This window comes from Lonchura striata, chromosome Z, assembly GCF_050655825.1.
Source record: "Lonchura striata isolate lonStrDom1 chromosome Z, ASM5065582v1, whole genome shotgun sequence".
In the NCBI taxonomy this organism is placed as follows: domain Eukaryota; kingdom Metazoa; phylum Chordata; class Aves; order Passeriformes; family Estrildidae; genus Lonchura; species Lonchura striata.
This window is the reverse complement of record NC_140740.1, coordinates 75,451,489-75,469,758: the sequence shown is the minus strand read 5'-3', so window position 1 is coordinate 75,469,758 and position 18,270 is coordinate 75,451,489. Positions and strand designations below refer to the sequence as shown.

Genomic DNA, 18,270 nt, shown 5'->3' with positions numbered 1-18,270 from the left:
AGCTTTTTTATCATATTCACTAAGACAGATAGTCCCTTGTTTGCCTGAGCATCTAATTTGTTCCAATGGAAAACAGACCAATACATCTTCCTACATTAGAGGTAATTTGATAATTTTTTTCTCCCATGCAGGTTGAAGACTATTTAGGAAGATCCAGAACATTGAAAAGATTGTATTTTCAATAATAGGTCTCTCTTTGCTATTAACTCACTCCTTGACTTCAAGAAAATATTATTTAGCCTTCACCAGGAAACATGAAGTTGATTTTGCTGGCCTTGTAAAAGAAGAACAGAAGAGAAGGTGGGATACTAGGACTGCTTCCACTGCTCTTTTCACATCTAGACTTGTTTGCCCTACAGTGATTTTCTGAGAAAAGACAATCTGTGACAGAAGCTACAAACAAGTATATCAACATTAGACTTCATGAAATGACTGTCCAATGATTACTTCCTAATATTTTTAAACTTGGAAGCAAATCCTTTTCCAGTCATACACCTTCTTGAATGTATGAAAAAATCACAGTTAACCAACTGATCCAGGACAAGCTGTAGACTCTCCTAGAAACATGAATATGGAACACTAACTACTTTGACTGAAATATAAGTAAAAATTAACCAGTGTAGGTAGCTTCTATTGGTAACTACCTACCCTAAATAGAAATAAATTCTTTTATGCAAGAACTGAAGAAGGGGATAAATGAATAAATGCAAATGCCCTAGAAGAAAAAAGCTGAGGCACACTCCTTTATGTACTTATCTGCCAAATGACGTTGCAATGCGAAGAAAGAAAACCTTAGTTTACCATTAAGAATGCTGTTGTTATTATCTTCCTTTCACAAGGCTGTTTCACAATCTCTCCCTAACATGCAAACTCCTGAGCAGACACAAACGAATTTTGATTTGGGATTAGTATAAATACGGAAGCAGTATTCTGGATTTTCCAAGCAAAGTCTCTGCAACAGCATACAGACATAGCTGGCTATGAGCCATCCATACTGTCATTGGCTGTAAGGAGATAAAAGAAGCTGGAGACTACAACACTAGATAACCATTACTATCATGACATTATTATCTGCAGAATACCTGAAGTAGCCCTTGTAGTATGGGCCTGAATATGAGGAGTCTTTTTTATCTTCTGAATATTATAGTATTCAATTAAAAACATACAGCTGTTTTCTCCATATATTTAGAATGAGCAACAAGAACTTAAAGCTACTTAATGTAGATAAATAGGTAAATATATATATCTATTAAATTTTAACTTTAGCCTATTAAATTTTCATAGCATATCAATACCAAAATACAAACTCTATAAGCAAAGTTAAAATAAATAAAAAAATAAAATAAAAACTTACTGAATGCATAGCTTCTCAGAAGGAATGTATTTCTTATACCTATCACATTGTTTACATTCAAGTCGAAATCCACATTGCTATTAGGGAGGAAAAAAAAATGAAGCATCATGGTATTTAATTTCTGAATGTTTACTACCTACCTTATGACAGATACTGGGAAAAATAATTTTAATTTAAAGCCCTAGAAACTTTCTTTAGAGCTTCAAATGCCATGATTTAGTTTTGTTTAGAGTTCCTGAGCCACTTACAGACTTGAATTCCTTTGTTATAAAAATGTAATTGTTGTTTTACATGAAGAATACATGTAGATGCAAATTTAGACTCTAGGACAACTTAGGATATCTTTTTTAATTTTTACCCAATCTTTCTCCCAACTACACTTGCACTACATGATTTACTACAGATAACTTTTGATAACAGGAAGGATTCTCTGAGGTATTAGTTTAGGAAATTATGCCAATGAACTGTGAAAAAGAACTGGAAGTGGTCAGAAGGTAAGACCCATTTCTGCAATGACAGTAAGAGAGACTCAGTATGTAGGAATAAAACCAATTCTGAATAAACACTACCTGTTGTGCAATAAAACACTTTCGGTACATTTTATTCTGTTAAGATTAAGTAAGGCAAACAAGCACTAACTGCTTTATTTATAACACAACCTGCCCCAATTTTAATTTCCTACTACTATATAGAGCCTAACTAATCACAGAACTCAAGAAATGACATTGCATTCATGGTCAATAAACCATATCAACACTAACTTGCAACAGGAAGAGCCTATTATTAGACAAAGAAGTAGCTGTATATGTGATATACAGCTATTTCCATTTTACATGCACAAGTTTGATTCACATAGCATTTGTTCACCCAAACACTTTGGATTTTCTTTATTACATAAGGGGAAGATGGACCTGAAATTCATTAAATTTGTAAAAGACAATTTGAGGCCTACTAGAAATTTTTCATGTATTTTGAACATTTTACATTTTTTAAATCTTTTATACACTTTTTACATCAAAACATTCTTTGCATCAAAACTACTGCGTAATTTTTAAGCTGAGTTAGTATCAAGCATAACCTTTTATATGTTTTAAGAATATAGTACATAACAGTACAGGAAATAAACAAGTTTCAAAGCTTCAGGTACCACATCACAGTTGTAAATATAAGCATGAACATCCATAAGAATAGTAACTGCATGTTCAAATATAACAAAAAATGTCAGATTGCATGTGTAATTCCAATTAATCCAAATTGACAAGCTTATTTACCATATGCTTATTGAAGCAAGTTCTACTGCATGTTTACTCTGCATGTTTAATACCTGTTGCAGTGGTGGCAAGTGAAAAATGTTTTGTAATGCCTGGACTCAAGTTCTACTAAAAAGCACTAAAGGAGAGGAAAAGAGTCAACTGCACATCAACTGTAGCAGAAGAGGAAGATTTTTGTATCTTCTGTAGTATAATAATCATGATAACTGATCAAAGGCTTGTTGGGAAGCAGAACCACATTAGAATAATTTCCTGGGAAAAACTACCAAAAAAGATGGTAAATCTTTAAGTGCAGTTGATCATCTCCTACTTTTACAGCACTATAAACCCCCAAGTTTAAAGGTTATATAAGAACAAATACAAACTGAATGTTTTCTCATTCACTGAATCAAAGTAAGGGAAAACAGTCATTTTCAGTTATATATGAAATATATATATATATATTTCAGTTAATGGTAACACATTAGAATGTTCATCTCCAGATACAGAGATAACACCCATTGAATTCAACCACCTTCTCCCAGCAGCTGGGCATCAAAAAACTAGCTCTCACAGGAAGCTTGTAATGTTTAGTTTCAATTTAGGCAAACACAGGCTTAGTGCCCTGGGTACAGGATATCCAATCCATTTTGCAAGACCTCTGGGAAAAAAACATATGTGTACATGTTTTTGTACATCAGAGCCTACAAAATAGAAGAGGCCAGTGAGAGCCTGGAGAGAGACAAATGCTTAAATAAAAATACAAAACATGAAGGTGACAGGTTATGTAAGAGTAAGATAACTGTAAAGACAGAAAACAAAACAAAAACAAACTACAATTAAAAAAAATCCCAACCCAAAATTATATTCACCACCACTCCTCTCTTCCACAAAAGCAATGTGGATGATGGAAAACCAGATAGCGAACAATACTGCTTTTAACTCTGCAAAAATAAAATGTGCTGCTTCTATTCTTAGAAGATCATACTTTGATTTAGTGGGAAATAAAGAGTTCTTTAAATCCTATCTGTAAGGTATACAATTATCATGACTTACTTTTTGAAAGTGACTGTACTATGGGCTGTAAGACCTCAATCTTCTTACAAAATCACTTCCATCTGTTCCCATACTAAAGGTCTCTTTTTAAAGTTTATTTTCTCATTTTAAATTGGGGAAAAAATATTCTTGCTATAATCCCGTAACTCATTCAATATGTGTACCAGGAATATATAATTTCATTTATATATTAAAAGACTAGCATTGCTATATGTAGCTAATCTAAATAACCCAAATTTTAGCTTGACAAGTACCATACTTTCAGGAAGCATGGAAGAAACTACCTTCTGTACTATTAAAAGAGAAAGTAAAAAGCATTCCAATTTTTAAAAGGTCAGCAATTATACTCAAGTAAATATGGGACTGGATGAAGAAAAAATGTAAAGCAAAAACCCCAACAAGTGTGTATAATCTCAGATGAAACAAAAGGTTAAACTGATGCTATAGATTAGTTCAAATTGTAGACATGACAGATTTAGTTTTATCAGGGCAGGAACCTAGCCATGATAAAACTAAAGGTATAGTGTGATAAAAACATGTTGCAATATGCTTTCATAGGGAGGGGTCAGAAAAGTATGCTTATTTGTTTTTAAAAGACAGAGACAGGGTTGCAAAATTTTAGAACTGTATAGACAGGTTAAGAGAGCCACATTGGTGTTCAAAGACAGGTTAAGAGAGCTACAAAGTTGTTCGAAGTCCAATTTACAAAGAAGGGTGAAACGATGTTACTATAGGAAACCGATACATATCAGTGTTACAAAACGCAGCCAATGAGCCCAATAAACATTACTCAAGACTGTCAACATATTTCAATGTTTGCATGACTTTTTCCTATCAGATACTTTTATCACACACAGTAAGAAAGACATTATTATCTGTCCTAGTGCATCCCTCTAAATTATTCTCATAATGAATATACAATGAATACAGAAAATATCACCACAAACTAGTTTGTTTCAGTGTTGTTTGTACAGCTCAATAGCTATGTCTGCTCAGCAAGTAAAATTATATTTCACAACAGTTTTTTTCCTACCACTGTTTTTTCCATCAAACCATTTATTAACTTGGAGTCCACTATGTACAAATAACCTACAGAAATATGTGATGTACTGCTTCTAAATCACATCACAGGAACCAAATAGCATCTCAGCTACAAGAGGTGCTTCAGACCATCAAGGCAATAAGCTGACTGTCACTGCATACTAGTTTGTGATACAATTACAGCACCACGCAAATAAACACACAAAACGGTAGGACTACTCAAAAGGGCAGTACATATATAGAATACTTTCCTATGTCAAGGTCTAAAAGATTAGGTTGAATAGAATACTTGCCTGACTTTATCCCTGAATTTCACTATTGGCACTTTTGCTCTGATCAGCTGAGGTCGCGCAATGTAGCTTGCTAAAAGGGAGAAGGATATGCAATTAAGTTTCATGCAAGATCCAGATATTAATAAAAGATCCTGTAATAGAATATAACAGACTAATTTGTAGCAAATAGGAGCTTATTAAAGTTAGCAGAATTGTGCTAAACTAGGTAACCTTTAGCAACTGTAGCAAAAAAACAAGCTACAAAAGCAGGTGGAAAACCCCCCACAACTAAACATCACAGAAAATATAAGTAGAATACAAAGTAGAAGACTTTTCTGAGGGAAATATATTCCAGAAGTTTTAACATAAGGACTACAATCCTTTCATGGAACAGTACTTGTAATACAAATCCTGAATAGTTGTAATTAAGGTACAAAAATAAAGGAGCAAGAACATATCCAACCAGGATTGGCTAGTGACAGGCTTAAAACATATTTTGAAAACTGTTAATTTGAATTATAAAGTACATACCAGGAAATGCTACTGAAAACACAACAATGCTTTCTATCAAAAATGGAATAAGCTTTATCTGCCTTTTGTTTTAACAGTGATAGGACATGCAATAAAATCCACGTTGATGATGATTATCAGATGATTACCTGCACAGGATAGACCAACAGGCTCAATACCAGACCGTCCAAATTCACACATATTAAGCTCAGCCACTCACATAGAGCTACCAAATGCACCCTCCACACTCAGCTTCCCAAAGCTGTTGCATCAGCCATATTGTTGTGAATTCCCTAGACTTCATGATACCTAAGCCTACTATATTCAGTAGCTTCCCACAATCATGAATGAACTGTGCCCAAGAAAGTAATAGAAAATAAAGAGTCTGTAGCTTATATGGTATGAAATTGGACAAAAGGTGTAATTTTAGTAATTACTTCTGTTGCCAAATCTAGGACCACTTGAATTTGTCCATATCCAACATCATACATTTTCACATTGTTTTTATAAATTAACCTCAGATTAGCACAAATAAGCATGTGCAGTATATGTAATACAGACTTAAAACCAACCTTGAATAAAATTACTTTTTCTTTCCCTCCAGAAAAAGCAACAAGATACTTCTATCAGCTGAACAGCCAGCTTGATTAAACAGCATCATCTCCATTGCTTTTGTATGAAAAATTCAGATTTGATGGAACAAAATTTGTGCAATACTCAAAATAAACTTTTTTTTTTAAACTTTCTAAAACTGTATTGTGTATATGCATAATCAGACAGATTTGACCTGAGGCAATGTTTTATCTGGATTTTAATGCATTGCACAAGCCTAAGCAACACACAGATTGGCACTCAGAAAAAAAGACAATCTTACTAATTTACTGATATTAAAGGGAGAATCTTAAATTAACTGCTTCAATTCATGTTCACTGTCTGCTAAATTAACACAAGCATCCACTCATTCTAGTTGCACCTTCGACACATCCAGGACTCTCTCCATCATCCCATAATATTTTTAAAGTGAGAGTCTAAAGCATGCAGTGCTCTCTACCTCCTCTCTATTCACTAACAAATTTAAGACAATGACTCCCAATGAACTAACACATGGCAGGCAATGGTGAACGTCCACCTGTATGCCACAGCAATTCAACTTTCCTCACTATGAACCTTCCTAATGCTCTTTGGAGGTAAACTGAACTCATTCTAGTGACAATCTACTTCCAAACACATCCTTGTCTGTAAATGTCTCCCTACACTTGATGATGCTTGTGTCAAATTAGCTGGTTAAGAAAAGAAGATACAGCCCAAAGCATAATCCAAATCTGTTTCACAGGGTGGTAAAAAGCAAAGAAGAAGGTAAAAGAGGTAAGAGGAAGTTAGAAGGCAGTAACTTCCTGCTGATATCCTCTTTCTTGGCTCAGACCAATGATGCTGTTAGCAGAATCTATATTGTACCTTAGATATACATACAGGGGAAGAAACAGTCCCAAATACAGGGTGTGGAATTTTGAAGGTTGTGTAAATGCCTTAGTAAACTGACTATGTGATCATGAAAGCTACAACCAGAGAGGGTACACCAAAATACAAGAAAAGAAATCTATACAGCTGCTCCACAGTTTTAGGCATATTATGGAAAGGTCATGAACACCACTTCATTTTAGCAAAAAGCAATATAAATGGCTTCAAAGAAGACTAAGCACTGCTTCATATATAACTTATTAATGCAGAATTTCAGACTGAAGAGCTTAATTCCCTCTCTTCTTTTACAGACTGAAAGATTAAGCAATTGTGCAGAATATTAATCCCAAGCATGGTATATGCCAGAAAGATCCTTGATATCCTGGGCACATAGCCTACTCTTACTTATCAATTTGGTTATATTAGAGAAGGAGAAACTGGACAACACAGAAGTCTGAATTCACATTCATGAAGAATCTAGAAAGGTACAACCCACCACAGGATGAAATAACTGCTGATTTTTTGGAATTCCTTCAGTGATCTGCACAGTCCTTGAAAGTCATTCAACTCAGCTCAAATTCTTTTGCTTGTCCCAGCTGTTACACATTTCCCACTAGAACAGTATTATGCAGATTCTACTCTGATACCCTACTCTCAATGCTACTGCACCTCTTCGTAAATCTAAGGGAAAATGAGTGCTTTGCTATTTATGCAGACAGTAAATACTTGTCAACCTAATCCTATCAAGGTATTTTTCAAATGAATCCCACACAGATGAATCTGAAGTGAGGAATCAGTCTGACATTTACTCTCAGTGGCTTAGATATACACAAAAACAATTAATAAAATATCAGAAGCTTTTTCCCACTTTTCTCTGTTATTAGACTACTCAAAAACAGCACACATTTTCATTTTAGTTGGTATTCTAGATGCAGAATTACAACATAGAAAAGCCTCAGCTATAAGACTTAGAATCTGATGGACTAAAACTCCTTGCTCAGACTTGTTACCTTTTACAAACTTAAACAAGCTAGGGTTTATACAAATTTTGAATCCATTTCCCAAACCTCCTAATCTAACAATTGCATTCAACTTCATATGAAGGGTAAAAGAGATGGCACTTAAAGTTCTGTAAACAAAACAAATTGTGAAAGGGACTGATCTAATTTGTACTTGGAATGCTTCTTCATTTATCCATCAAAGAATTAGGGCAAAATAAGCACAGAATCAGACTTTTACTGTCCTTATATTGGAATGCACAGGAACACTGCAGAGTGTAAGAACAAAGACAGAGATATTGTAAGAGGCACAGACATAAAAAACTTCTCCCAAGTTTCTGAACCAAAGTGATCTGGAAAAGGGTTAAAAAAGCTCTAAAACTTTACCTATGCCACAAATATCCTCTTTATTTCTTTTTGCCCTTTAAGTCTTTCAAAAAACCAGAGCAACAAGTTATTTATTTTAAATAGCATCTTATATTTTCTCCCTGTTGTTTCTCTTCCATCTTGACACACACTTTGCTAGCTTTTGTGTTTGGCCCGAACTATGTTTATTTTCGTTCTCTCATGTGAAGGAACAATAAGTTTTATGAGTGTTCACACACTTGTTGAGAACATACTGCAGTCTCTCTTCTACAGAAAAAGAAAGAAATACTTAACTAATATTGTCAGAGAGGTATTACCTTAAAATTATAGGATACTATCATACACGCTAACATGGCAGCACAAAACTTGAAAATAATTACCAGAAGCAGCTTCATACATTTTATGTAGACAGGCTCTCCTTGATGTATAGTAAGCACTACTGAGAACAACTAAAACTTCAGTGTGTTACCAACATTATTTTCATATTAAATCCAAACCACAGCACTGTATCAGATGCTAAGAAGAAAATTAACTGTCTCACCTGAGACCAGGACACCTCCTGTTCCAGAAGTACTAAACCTTAGCATAACTGAGCTACAGCTAGTAAATTAGCTAAATCTAGGTGTAAAGACCCATGTGGCAAAGCCTTTTGGTTTTGAACATTTTTAACCAACTTCTGTCTCCTAGTTGTATTCACAAAACATCCACACACAAACACAGGACAGATTACTACAAACAGGAATTAATGCGACAGTGATGTTAAGATTCTGAAGAGATGATGTAAGAGAACTGCATACCCCAACAAACAGAGCCTGACAGGAGTGGCAATCTCAGCAGCACTTTGTCCTGCCTTAACTTCCATATTGTGATTAAACCAAGCTGACCAAATGCACTTGCAAGGTATCAGAGAATTACAAAATCAAAAATGGGCAAAGGCACAAATCACTTGGGGATCACTTCTACATGACTATCACATCTTTCTGATACTGGTAAACAAACCTGATTTTGTCTAAGACTTTGTAACAGAACAAGAGCTCTTGAAAAAAACTGCTCATTTAGAAGCTTCTTGAACCTTGAAAACACACGAATGCATTATCACTGTGCTATCAGAAAGCAATGGAGAGAGCTGCACCACAGACAAACCCAGATTAATTTTCAGACTTATGCAAATGTTCATAATCGGTAGTAATAAGCATTAAATATCAGATGCCTATTCAGCAATAGATGTATCAAGTCTTTCTTCTACATGAGCTGTTAAAATCTGTGCATACATACTTGCAAACAAAGAAATTTTGAAGTCTACATTTAAATTTATAGTTTGTTCCTTTTAGGACTGCAGGACTGTTCAGAACATCACTATAAGGAGTAGCATCAAAGAATCTACCACAAGTCTGGGAAGCAGCACAATAAAGTCATTTATATCAGTAAATGTTAGAGTATTTCATAATTCAAAGGAAGATACAAAAGCCTCTTTGAAGTAGAAGGCTTTCACATTTAGGTCAAGAACTACCCATGTGAATTCTTAATCGGAAGGGAGTCTAAACAATAAGCTAAAGAAATTATGAATTGACATGTTTTATCTGTATGTGCTAGCATTGTCAACATTTATTACTTTCTTCGTTAGGCCCCTAAGTTAATTATTTCTCAAAAGAAAAAAAAATAATTCTACACAGTCTACTGTGAGTGACATCTTATTTTAGAAATCCTTAAAGAGTATATTTCCCAGGAAGACACTGCAATCTAAGATATTAGCAAGAGTACACTAACAGAGGTTTCCCAAAAAGAAAGCTACTCCGTCTAATTTTTTTCCACACCTCAAAAATCATCTGAGATATTACCCATTATTGAAGTCTCTTAGTTTTCAGGAAAAACTGTTGTTTTTCTAATTGTCATTCATCAGCATCAAGTAACATTACTAAATATTTATAGCTTTTCTTCAAAGAGTAGTATGATTAGAACCTAAACAAGACACACTTACATACATTAGTTGCAATTGAGCATCAACACTTCTTCTAGAACTGACAATAATCTTATCACCTCACTTTAGATGGTAACTTACAAAGTTTAGTAGTGAAGAGTTTTTGGACTAAGCTGAGTATATGTCTTGCTTCGGTCTTCTGATTCACCTGAAATGTGGAATTAAAATTAATAAAAGAATTTGGTATCTCTCATTTAAACATTAAAAGTAAGCATGCTTTGCTTTTAAAATGAAATTAGTTCTCAGAATAATACATGAACATGAACACCAACACATTCTACAGCCTACATACACATTTATCACAGTAAATGCCAGACAGAAAAATCCATACTCAATATTCAAGGTGATTATCCAACATTCAAAAATCACAGACCTAGATGAAAACCTAGCCCCATTTATACAAAAATGCCCTCTTTTTTCCTTTAAATTATGCTTCAATTCTTTCAAGATTATAATCTATTTAAATTTCTTTCAGATATCCCTTCTGTTTACCTAATTTCTACTCACAGTATTTTTCCTCACTAAAAATATTTAAGATACTAAATACATTTTTATTCCTGATCACTAAAATTGGTAGCTATGAATCTAAATAATATGAAATTTTACTTATTAGAAATTGTTTCTACATTTATAAGAGTTCTCTAACCAGTTTTCTTCATCATTCTAGGCATCTGCTTCCCTTTTGCATTATTTTTGCACTTATGAATTGAAGGTAAAGCTTTAAAAATACGTTTTGTTAGGTTGTTAGGGTTGAGTTAGTATCTGCACATTACTGGGCTCATAATTTGCAGATATTATGAGTGGACGTTATTAAATCAATAAGATTTGAGCATTTTTTTATCATTTCAGGATCCAGGCTTTTAACAGCACATACATAAAACCAGACTTTGTTTTAACTACATACGTCTTAAACTACTTACTGGTTCTTCTTTAACCACCAGGCACAAATCACCATCACTAGTACGAGTGCCAAATCCATTCAGTGAGGACCCAACCAAAAAAAGTCTGCTCTCTGTAAAAGAAGAGTAACAAAAAATAAACATGACATGACATATTATAGTTTGAGAGAAAGAGAGAATCACAAACTTGAAGAACATTCAAACTGATATTACGTAATTAGATTCAAAACATACGTGGAAAAATTAGCTGAATTTCTCTCTGGAGTTCTTTTCTGCAAAGTTCTTTTCTGTCCAAATCAGAGGGCTGCTGACAACATACTTGAAACCACTCCAAAACCTGTTTACTTAACTGGACACACACATACAAAAAGTAAAGACATAGAAAAGTGAACATGTGAACATTCTTTCTTGCCACGGATGCAATTACATGAAACACAGAAGACTGTTTTTTTTTTTAATGCAAAGCCCAGCACCATTTCACATGACCTACTCCACTGTCTAGAGTTTGACTGCACTTAAACTCACAATCAATAGTTCCTTAAAGAAATTTCTGCTAAGTTTTTAAATTTAAATTTGTTCTATTTATTATAGAATGGCAAACCACAGAAAATGATTTCTGCATTATCAGTACATGCAGTATTTCAGGGAATAAGTAGTGAAAGACCAGAGGCATTTTCTGCTGACTTTATTGTCAGCAGTTTGTCTACCAGTAATAGGGAGAAAAATATCATTAAAAAACCTGATTTAAATTAGCTTTACTTTTTATCCTACATAAACAAATTAAGAAGTCACATCTCTGTTGGAAGGAGATATTGACTGTTCTCCCTTCCCAACACTGTTACATTCTATAATCAACAGGCATATTTACACTAAAAAACTCAAACCCCTTCTGTCATGTAGATGCAGAATAAGAAACAGCTCTGAAGTCCACTCCATTCTCTTCTATATTCCAGAACAGCTATAACAATAACTCTTATGCTTTCTTTAAAAGAGGTAGCAAACATCTTTACAGGTCAAATACTGTATGGGCTTCTCTTATATTACTACGGTGGATTTCTTTTTAGTCAGGATTTTCTCCACATCCAATCATATGAGAAATGGACTATTCTCCAACTTTTACTTCCTACAGCAGACATACAGGTTTCTTGACGTCAGGATGTAAATAAACAACACAAGGAAACAATACTCTGATTTCCCTTGCCATCATAAAAATGCTTCAAACCCAAGCACAGACAAGGAAGTGATACAGAACAAGTGATACAGAACCACATGGCAGTTATGCTTATTGATACTACTTCTAATGGTGGCTTATCAATATCCCATGATACTGTCAAAACCCCTGACTGGTACCACTTACTGATACTACTTCTAAGGGCAGCTTACCAATAGATATCCCATGATACTGTCAAAATCCCTGGCAGAAATGTCTGTGGTTTCCTACAGTACCTCTACATTCTGCCTACTCAGAAGACAGAAGTAAAGCACAGGTACAGAAAGCCATTACCTCGTCCTTGGCAACAGGGAGCTTGATTTCTGTAGGAGCTGGAAACAAAGTATCTTGAAAAGGAGGGACACATCCAAGTAAGACTGGCGAGCCATGAGCATGCAACACTGGAGACGGAACTGAAACTGAAGCTGGGAAGGAGCGTCTACCTTCTTCTGGCAAAGGCACTGCTTGGTTAACTACAGCTGTATCAGAATCATGGGAATGAATCCTCTGCCGTTTGGCATCATCTGGAACACGCTGTTGACTTTGTCTCCTAGAGAGAGAGACACTGTGTAATTCCTCTAGTTCACAAGCTCCAAGTTATGATTAAAAGACAGTTTCTACAAAGTTCAAATACTAATACTTAATGGCATAACTACTTCACTAAGCTCAAGTATGCTGTAGAAGAGGTGTGCCCATCCTAGGTACTATGTGAAACAAACCTGGAATCGGAAAAGAGAACATAAAACCGCAGAAATGAAACTACATTGTGAGAACCCCAGCCTTGTTTTGGGGCCACATGTGGTGGTGAAATTCCTCCTCCAACCCGTGCTTCCAAAGAAAAACTCCGCAGGCTTAGCTGTTCGGTCTCAAGGCAGTTTATTGCTAGTTATCTAACAGATTATGTTCTTGGACTGCAGCTATTTGATCAGCAGCCTGGGTAGAGGCACACACACACCCTGACATCCTCTCTATCTGCTGTCTTCTTCGTCTCTCTCTCCGCCCAGGGCTGCTGCTATCTTTTATAAGATATATTACGTATAACATGTTTACAATTATTCCCCAATACCTACTACCTACGTTGCCAAGTGTTTTTCTACTCTAAACCAATCTGTGAGTGCCAACATCACCAAGAACATGGAGGTAAGGAAGAAGAAGGAAGAAGGATGGGTTCAGCCCACTTTCCTCCATCTTAGAACTTCTGACCCCCATGTACAAAGTAAAAACCCCCCTGTACATGCACTAAAACCCCCCTGTACAATACTAAAAAAATTTCCCCTCTACTTTGTAACTACTTTTACTATACTATCTAACCTTTTGTGACTGCTCGTTCCACCTCCAAAGTTGGTAATTCATTCCATGGCTCAAACTCAAAATCACAGTTGTTTTTCAGCTGTCTGCCAGGGTCTAGAATGCTTCTGACCAAGGCCTGGAACCTCTAAAAATGTCTGAGAGACATTTTGAGTTCCCACACTACATGAGAACTGGATTGATGTGATTCTTTAAGGCAAGTGTCTGCATTTAGCCAACTGAAATCTACATGACAAATTTGTTTAAGCTGACTACAAAACTCCCAGCATAGCACTATTTGTCATAGAACAGACTGCTCAAGAGGAAATTATGCAGGCAGCACGAAACCAGGAGCTTCCTTAGTCCATGGGATAATTACACACTCAGCTATAACTTAATAGCATTTATTTGATTGTGCTTATTTTTTCATGTTAGATTTGGTGGAGAAATAGCATTCAGGAGATAGTACTGAGGACACATAGAATCTCCTTCCAATCAGTTGATTCCCACAATTACTAGAAACATGTATCAGCTAGAATATCTGAACTAATAAAGAGAACAGGATTTTTTCTAAAGCATTAAAAGAAAATTAAACCTTACATTTATGCAAAATTTCCCTTTCTGTGGTAACTAAAATAACAAAGGTAGTAATGTAAATTCAAGTTAATAAAAAAAAGTACAAAACCTAGGTTTCCATAAAATCCTCTTTAAAAAAAAGAACTTACACATGCTTGAATTTAATACCTTGCATTTGAAAAATAATACATCACATAGTTAAGAAAAGGAAAAACAATGTGCCATCAGGAAAGCATGACAATTCCCATAAAATCTTGAGGGTGCACTCTTTATTTTTAACATGACAAATTAACAGGAAAAGAACATTCGTTGACACAAACCAGTTTAAAGTCAAGCCCACACAGACCACAATTCACTGCAGTAAATATATAAATCACTTAATCACTTCTGCAAGTCTACAGAGGCCAGTAGAGAAAATCTAGGAAGTCAGTTCTGAGTACTAAGATTCTCAAACAGATACAATGCTTTAAAGAGCTAATACATGGCCGGTTTCCATCAAAAAGAAAAAAGTATTCAGTACTGCAATTTCTAACATAACTGAAACTGCACAAAAAATTGGTATCAGAGGAACTTCACAACCACCATTACAACCACTATTAGTCACACACATTCAATGAACTTACTTTCTTCCTTGAAATGACGTCAGGACATCTGACGTAGACACTGGACTGCCATTTCCATAAGTCACTGGTTTAACAACTGGAGTAACAACTGGAGTAACTTCAATGCTCCCATTCAAAACAGCTCTAGAAAGACTACAGTCAGTAACAATATTCATAAGATAACCAAGATACTTTTCATGGGTTGGTAGTTGTTGTTAACTGAATATTAAATTCTACAAGTCCTGTCATTTGGGTTGTTTTTAGAAGGACTACGTCTTTCTTTTGTATTCAATATGAAGATATATTTCAGTTTATAATATGTATTTCATTAAAAACAGAAAATGCTCATTCTTGACAGCATATGTATAAGAAAGGGTTAGCAAACAAATTCATTTGAGGAACTTTTAAATTCAAAAGCCTAAACAACACTACAGTGTCTTCAAATACAAAATCAAGAATAAACGTTTCTTCCCCTTCTCATGTTCTTCCTGTTTTCCCCAATAAACAAATATGATTGAAGATCTTTAAAACTGAACTGTGGATTAACAATTCTGATCAGTGCAATTACATCTCATGTATTATTCATTGCAGCTGAGCATTTAGATTTGCAGGTCCATAAGATAAATTATATAGCTGTTTTTTATTTGCATGACATCTTCACATTTTGTGAAGTTCAGTGCAGTTCAATGTTATAGTGAAAACCATCCTCTATGAAGAGAAATATTTCTTTCAGACCCAACCCCTACTACCAAATCTTACTGTACTTACACTGCGCTGCGAAAATGAAACGGAGGAACGACAATTTGCTGGGGAGAAAGAAGAGTAGGAGGTATATTTACAGGAAGTTTAGTGAAGAAAGTACTCTGTTGTTGATATTTTGGAGGAAAGGGTGGACGACCCAAGTTGGAAGAATTTGGGAACATGCTCCTTTCTACTCGAAGTGAACATGTATCCTTTTATCTAAAAAAAAAAAAAAAAACAAAAAAAAACCCACAGAAAGAAAGAAAAAAAATTAAACCAAAAAGAAATACCAGTTACCTTTTAAGGTCTTGGTTTAAAAATTCAACTAAGCTAGAATATACTTCCAGGAATTGCTTAAGCAGGTGATCACAGGACCTACTTTCAGTATTAGACACTGAATAAAAATACTGCACACTTTGAAATTTCATAATTACTGCTTACTTTATTTATGTTTAAAAGTGAATTTTTATATGACCCCCCCCTCAATCTTAAGTTTAATTTTAAAAAAATTACACGTCACAAGACATAACAGTTTTCATTTCAGGGAAAAGTACCATGTACAGCAGTATTTGAATTTGTTTCGTATTTGAAACATTCCACAATGAGGTTCACAATATATGGAAAGAAACTCCTGAGTACATCATAAGAGCATGAAGGTGCAGCTAATCATGAACTACAAGTTAGGTCATGAAGTTAGTATTTTTTCACAACATGAAATGTAAAAAAAGCAGAAAAATTATTACACCAATTGCAACTAAGTTAATCATGCTTTATTATACATATATAGTACTATTTTACTGAACAGATTCTGTCACAGAAAAATATAGATTTACTATCTTTTTGACTAAAAATTCATTTTGGTACAACTAGCCAGATAGCTCCTACTGTCACTGCAGACAGCATTAGGACAGAGCATAAGAGAATTAAGAAGGAGTTTATATGGTTTGGGTTTGCTCCTTATTTCCTGTGATAAGAACCCACACTAGTTAATAGAAAATAGGTGCACATTGCTGTACTAGCTCTAAGAGAAAGCTATTACGGTTCTTATTTTTATTCCCCATTTGATGAGGTAGGTGAGGGGAAGCATTATGCATTATGAAAGTTACTCTTTGGATGTTCACTTTCAGTTCTCCTGAAGAAATCACATCATGTTGCATAACAAGTAAGTCACTTGACATTTAGTCTGGATGAGTATTTATGTGCTGTCCAAACTTTTCCATTTCCAGTAGACAGAACAACAGTTAACATGCCTCACTCCCCTCTGAGCAGATCAGGCAGCCTGCACAGCAAACCGTACAGATAAGCCGTTTATGGATACAACTAGCTAGTAACAGAACGATGAGCGAGAATTCAAGAGTTAGGCACAGAAGAAACACATGTTCGGTTTAGCCTTTGAAGCTGTAAACACCAAGAAGACAAGCAATGGAGGAGTTACCTTTCCGAAACCAAAACAATGCAGCAACACCGCTGTCTCACAACAGCGACAAGGACCTTTACCGTGATTTCCAGCACTGGTTACCTCGCCAGGAATTGACAGGCTCTTCTAAACAAGCTCCGTAACTTACAGTTCAGGGGTCTTTGTCCCTTTGAGCACTGTTTCTAAACAAGCACTTATCTCCCACAGAGCCAGACGAGTGAACGCGCAGGTAAGCACACGGAAGACACGGAAGACACGGAAACACACGGAAACACACGGAAACACACGGAAGCTCACGGAAGCACACGGAAGCACACGGAAGCACACGGAAGCACACGGAAGCTCACGGAAGCTCACGGAAACACACGGAAGCACACGGAAACACACGGAAGCACACGGAAGCTCGCCAGCCTCCAGCCCCCATACTGGGAGAGGCGTCCGGGCCCGCTGCCACGCCCGGGGCCAGAGCCCGGCCCCCCCACGCCTCCCCCTGGCACACAGGACCCCCACAGGACACTCACGCAGGGTCTGAGCGGAGGCAGGCGGGGCGAGCCTGCGGGCAGCACTGCGCGGGGCGGGCAGCGGAGAGCAGTTTCCGCAGCCGAGCACCGTCCCGGCCTCCGGATGCAGGGACCCGCAGGAAGGAAGGGGCCGGCATGCGGCAGGAAGGGGCCGCGCCGCCGCAGGAAGCACCGCCCTCTCCCTCCCTCCCTCCCTCCCTCCCTCCCTCCTTCCCTCCCTCCCTCCCTCCTTCCCTCCCTCCCTCCCTCTCTCCCTCCGCTCCTGCGCGCTTCGCCGCCGCCTCCCGCCGCGGCCGCCCCCTAGCGGCGCGGCGGGACGCATGCGCGGGGCGGGCGCTTTCGTGAGGGGCGGGTGGGAGGTGGCGGCGGAGGCCGGTCCTGGCCGGGCTCGGGGCAGGCGCGGCGGTGCGGCCGGTTTTATTTCTGTAATTACTGGCAGACTAGCTGTTTCTGAGTACTTCAGAAGTGTGTCTCCAAGATATTGTATTTGGCTAAATACTGGGATTTGGCCGACATGGATTATAAAATTAATCTGGGGTCACAAACATATTGAAATGCTTTGCGCCTGAAGGATGTCAGAAGCAAAATCATACAATCGTAAATGTTGGTAGAAAATTTTTAAGATCCCTGCAGTCAGTCCATCAACCATCCATCCAGCACTACCACTGTAATCCCTAAATTTATCACCCAGCACCACATCCAAACACCTCAAGGACATCTCAAGGTGATTCGAT

At 36.6% G+C, this 18,270-nt stretch overlaps 1 protein-coding gene across 5 annotated transcripts in view; it reads right to left on the bottom strand.

The window, feature by feature from the left end:
* The window catches only part of TENT2 (terminal nucleotidyltransferase 2), a 48,425-nt gene extending 30,705 nt beyond the window's left edge, over positions 1 to 17,720 (bottom strand). For 2 of the 5 annotated variants that reach the window (XR_002465515.4, XM_021531121.4), the window contains exons 1-9: positions 17,537 to 17,711; positions 15,626 to 15,817; positions 14,879 to 15,010; positions 12,687 to 12,942; positions 11,417 to 11,531; positions 11,204 to 11,295; positions 10,365 to 10,431; positions 4,995 to 5,064; positions 1,355 to 1,431 (exon numbers count right to left, since the gene is read on the bottom strand). Coding sequence is in view for 4 of the 5 variants with exons in the window: in XM_021531121.4 (XP_021386796.3) it covers positions 1,355 to 1,431; positions 4,995 to 5,064; positions 10,365 to 10,431; positions 11,204 to 11,295; positions 11,417 to 11,531; positions 12,687 to 12,942; positions 14,879 to 15,010; positions 15,626 to 15,780 (964 nt within the window). In the remaining variant the exon portion in view is untranslated. Of the gene's footprint in view, positions 1 to 1,354; positions 1,432 to 4,994; positions 5,065 to 10,364; positions 10,432 to 11,203; positions 11,296 to 11,416; positions 11,532 to 12,686; positions 12,943 to 14,878; positions 15,011 to 15,625; positions 15,818 to 17,033; positions 17,496 to 17,536 lie in introns of those variants that run through there. The other 3 variants (XM_021531123.4, XM_085567334.1, XM_021531122.4) reach the window with 3 other exon arrangements.
* Positions 17,721 to 18,270: the final 550 nt, after the last annotated feature.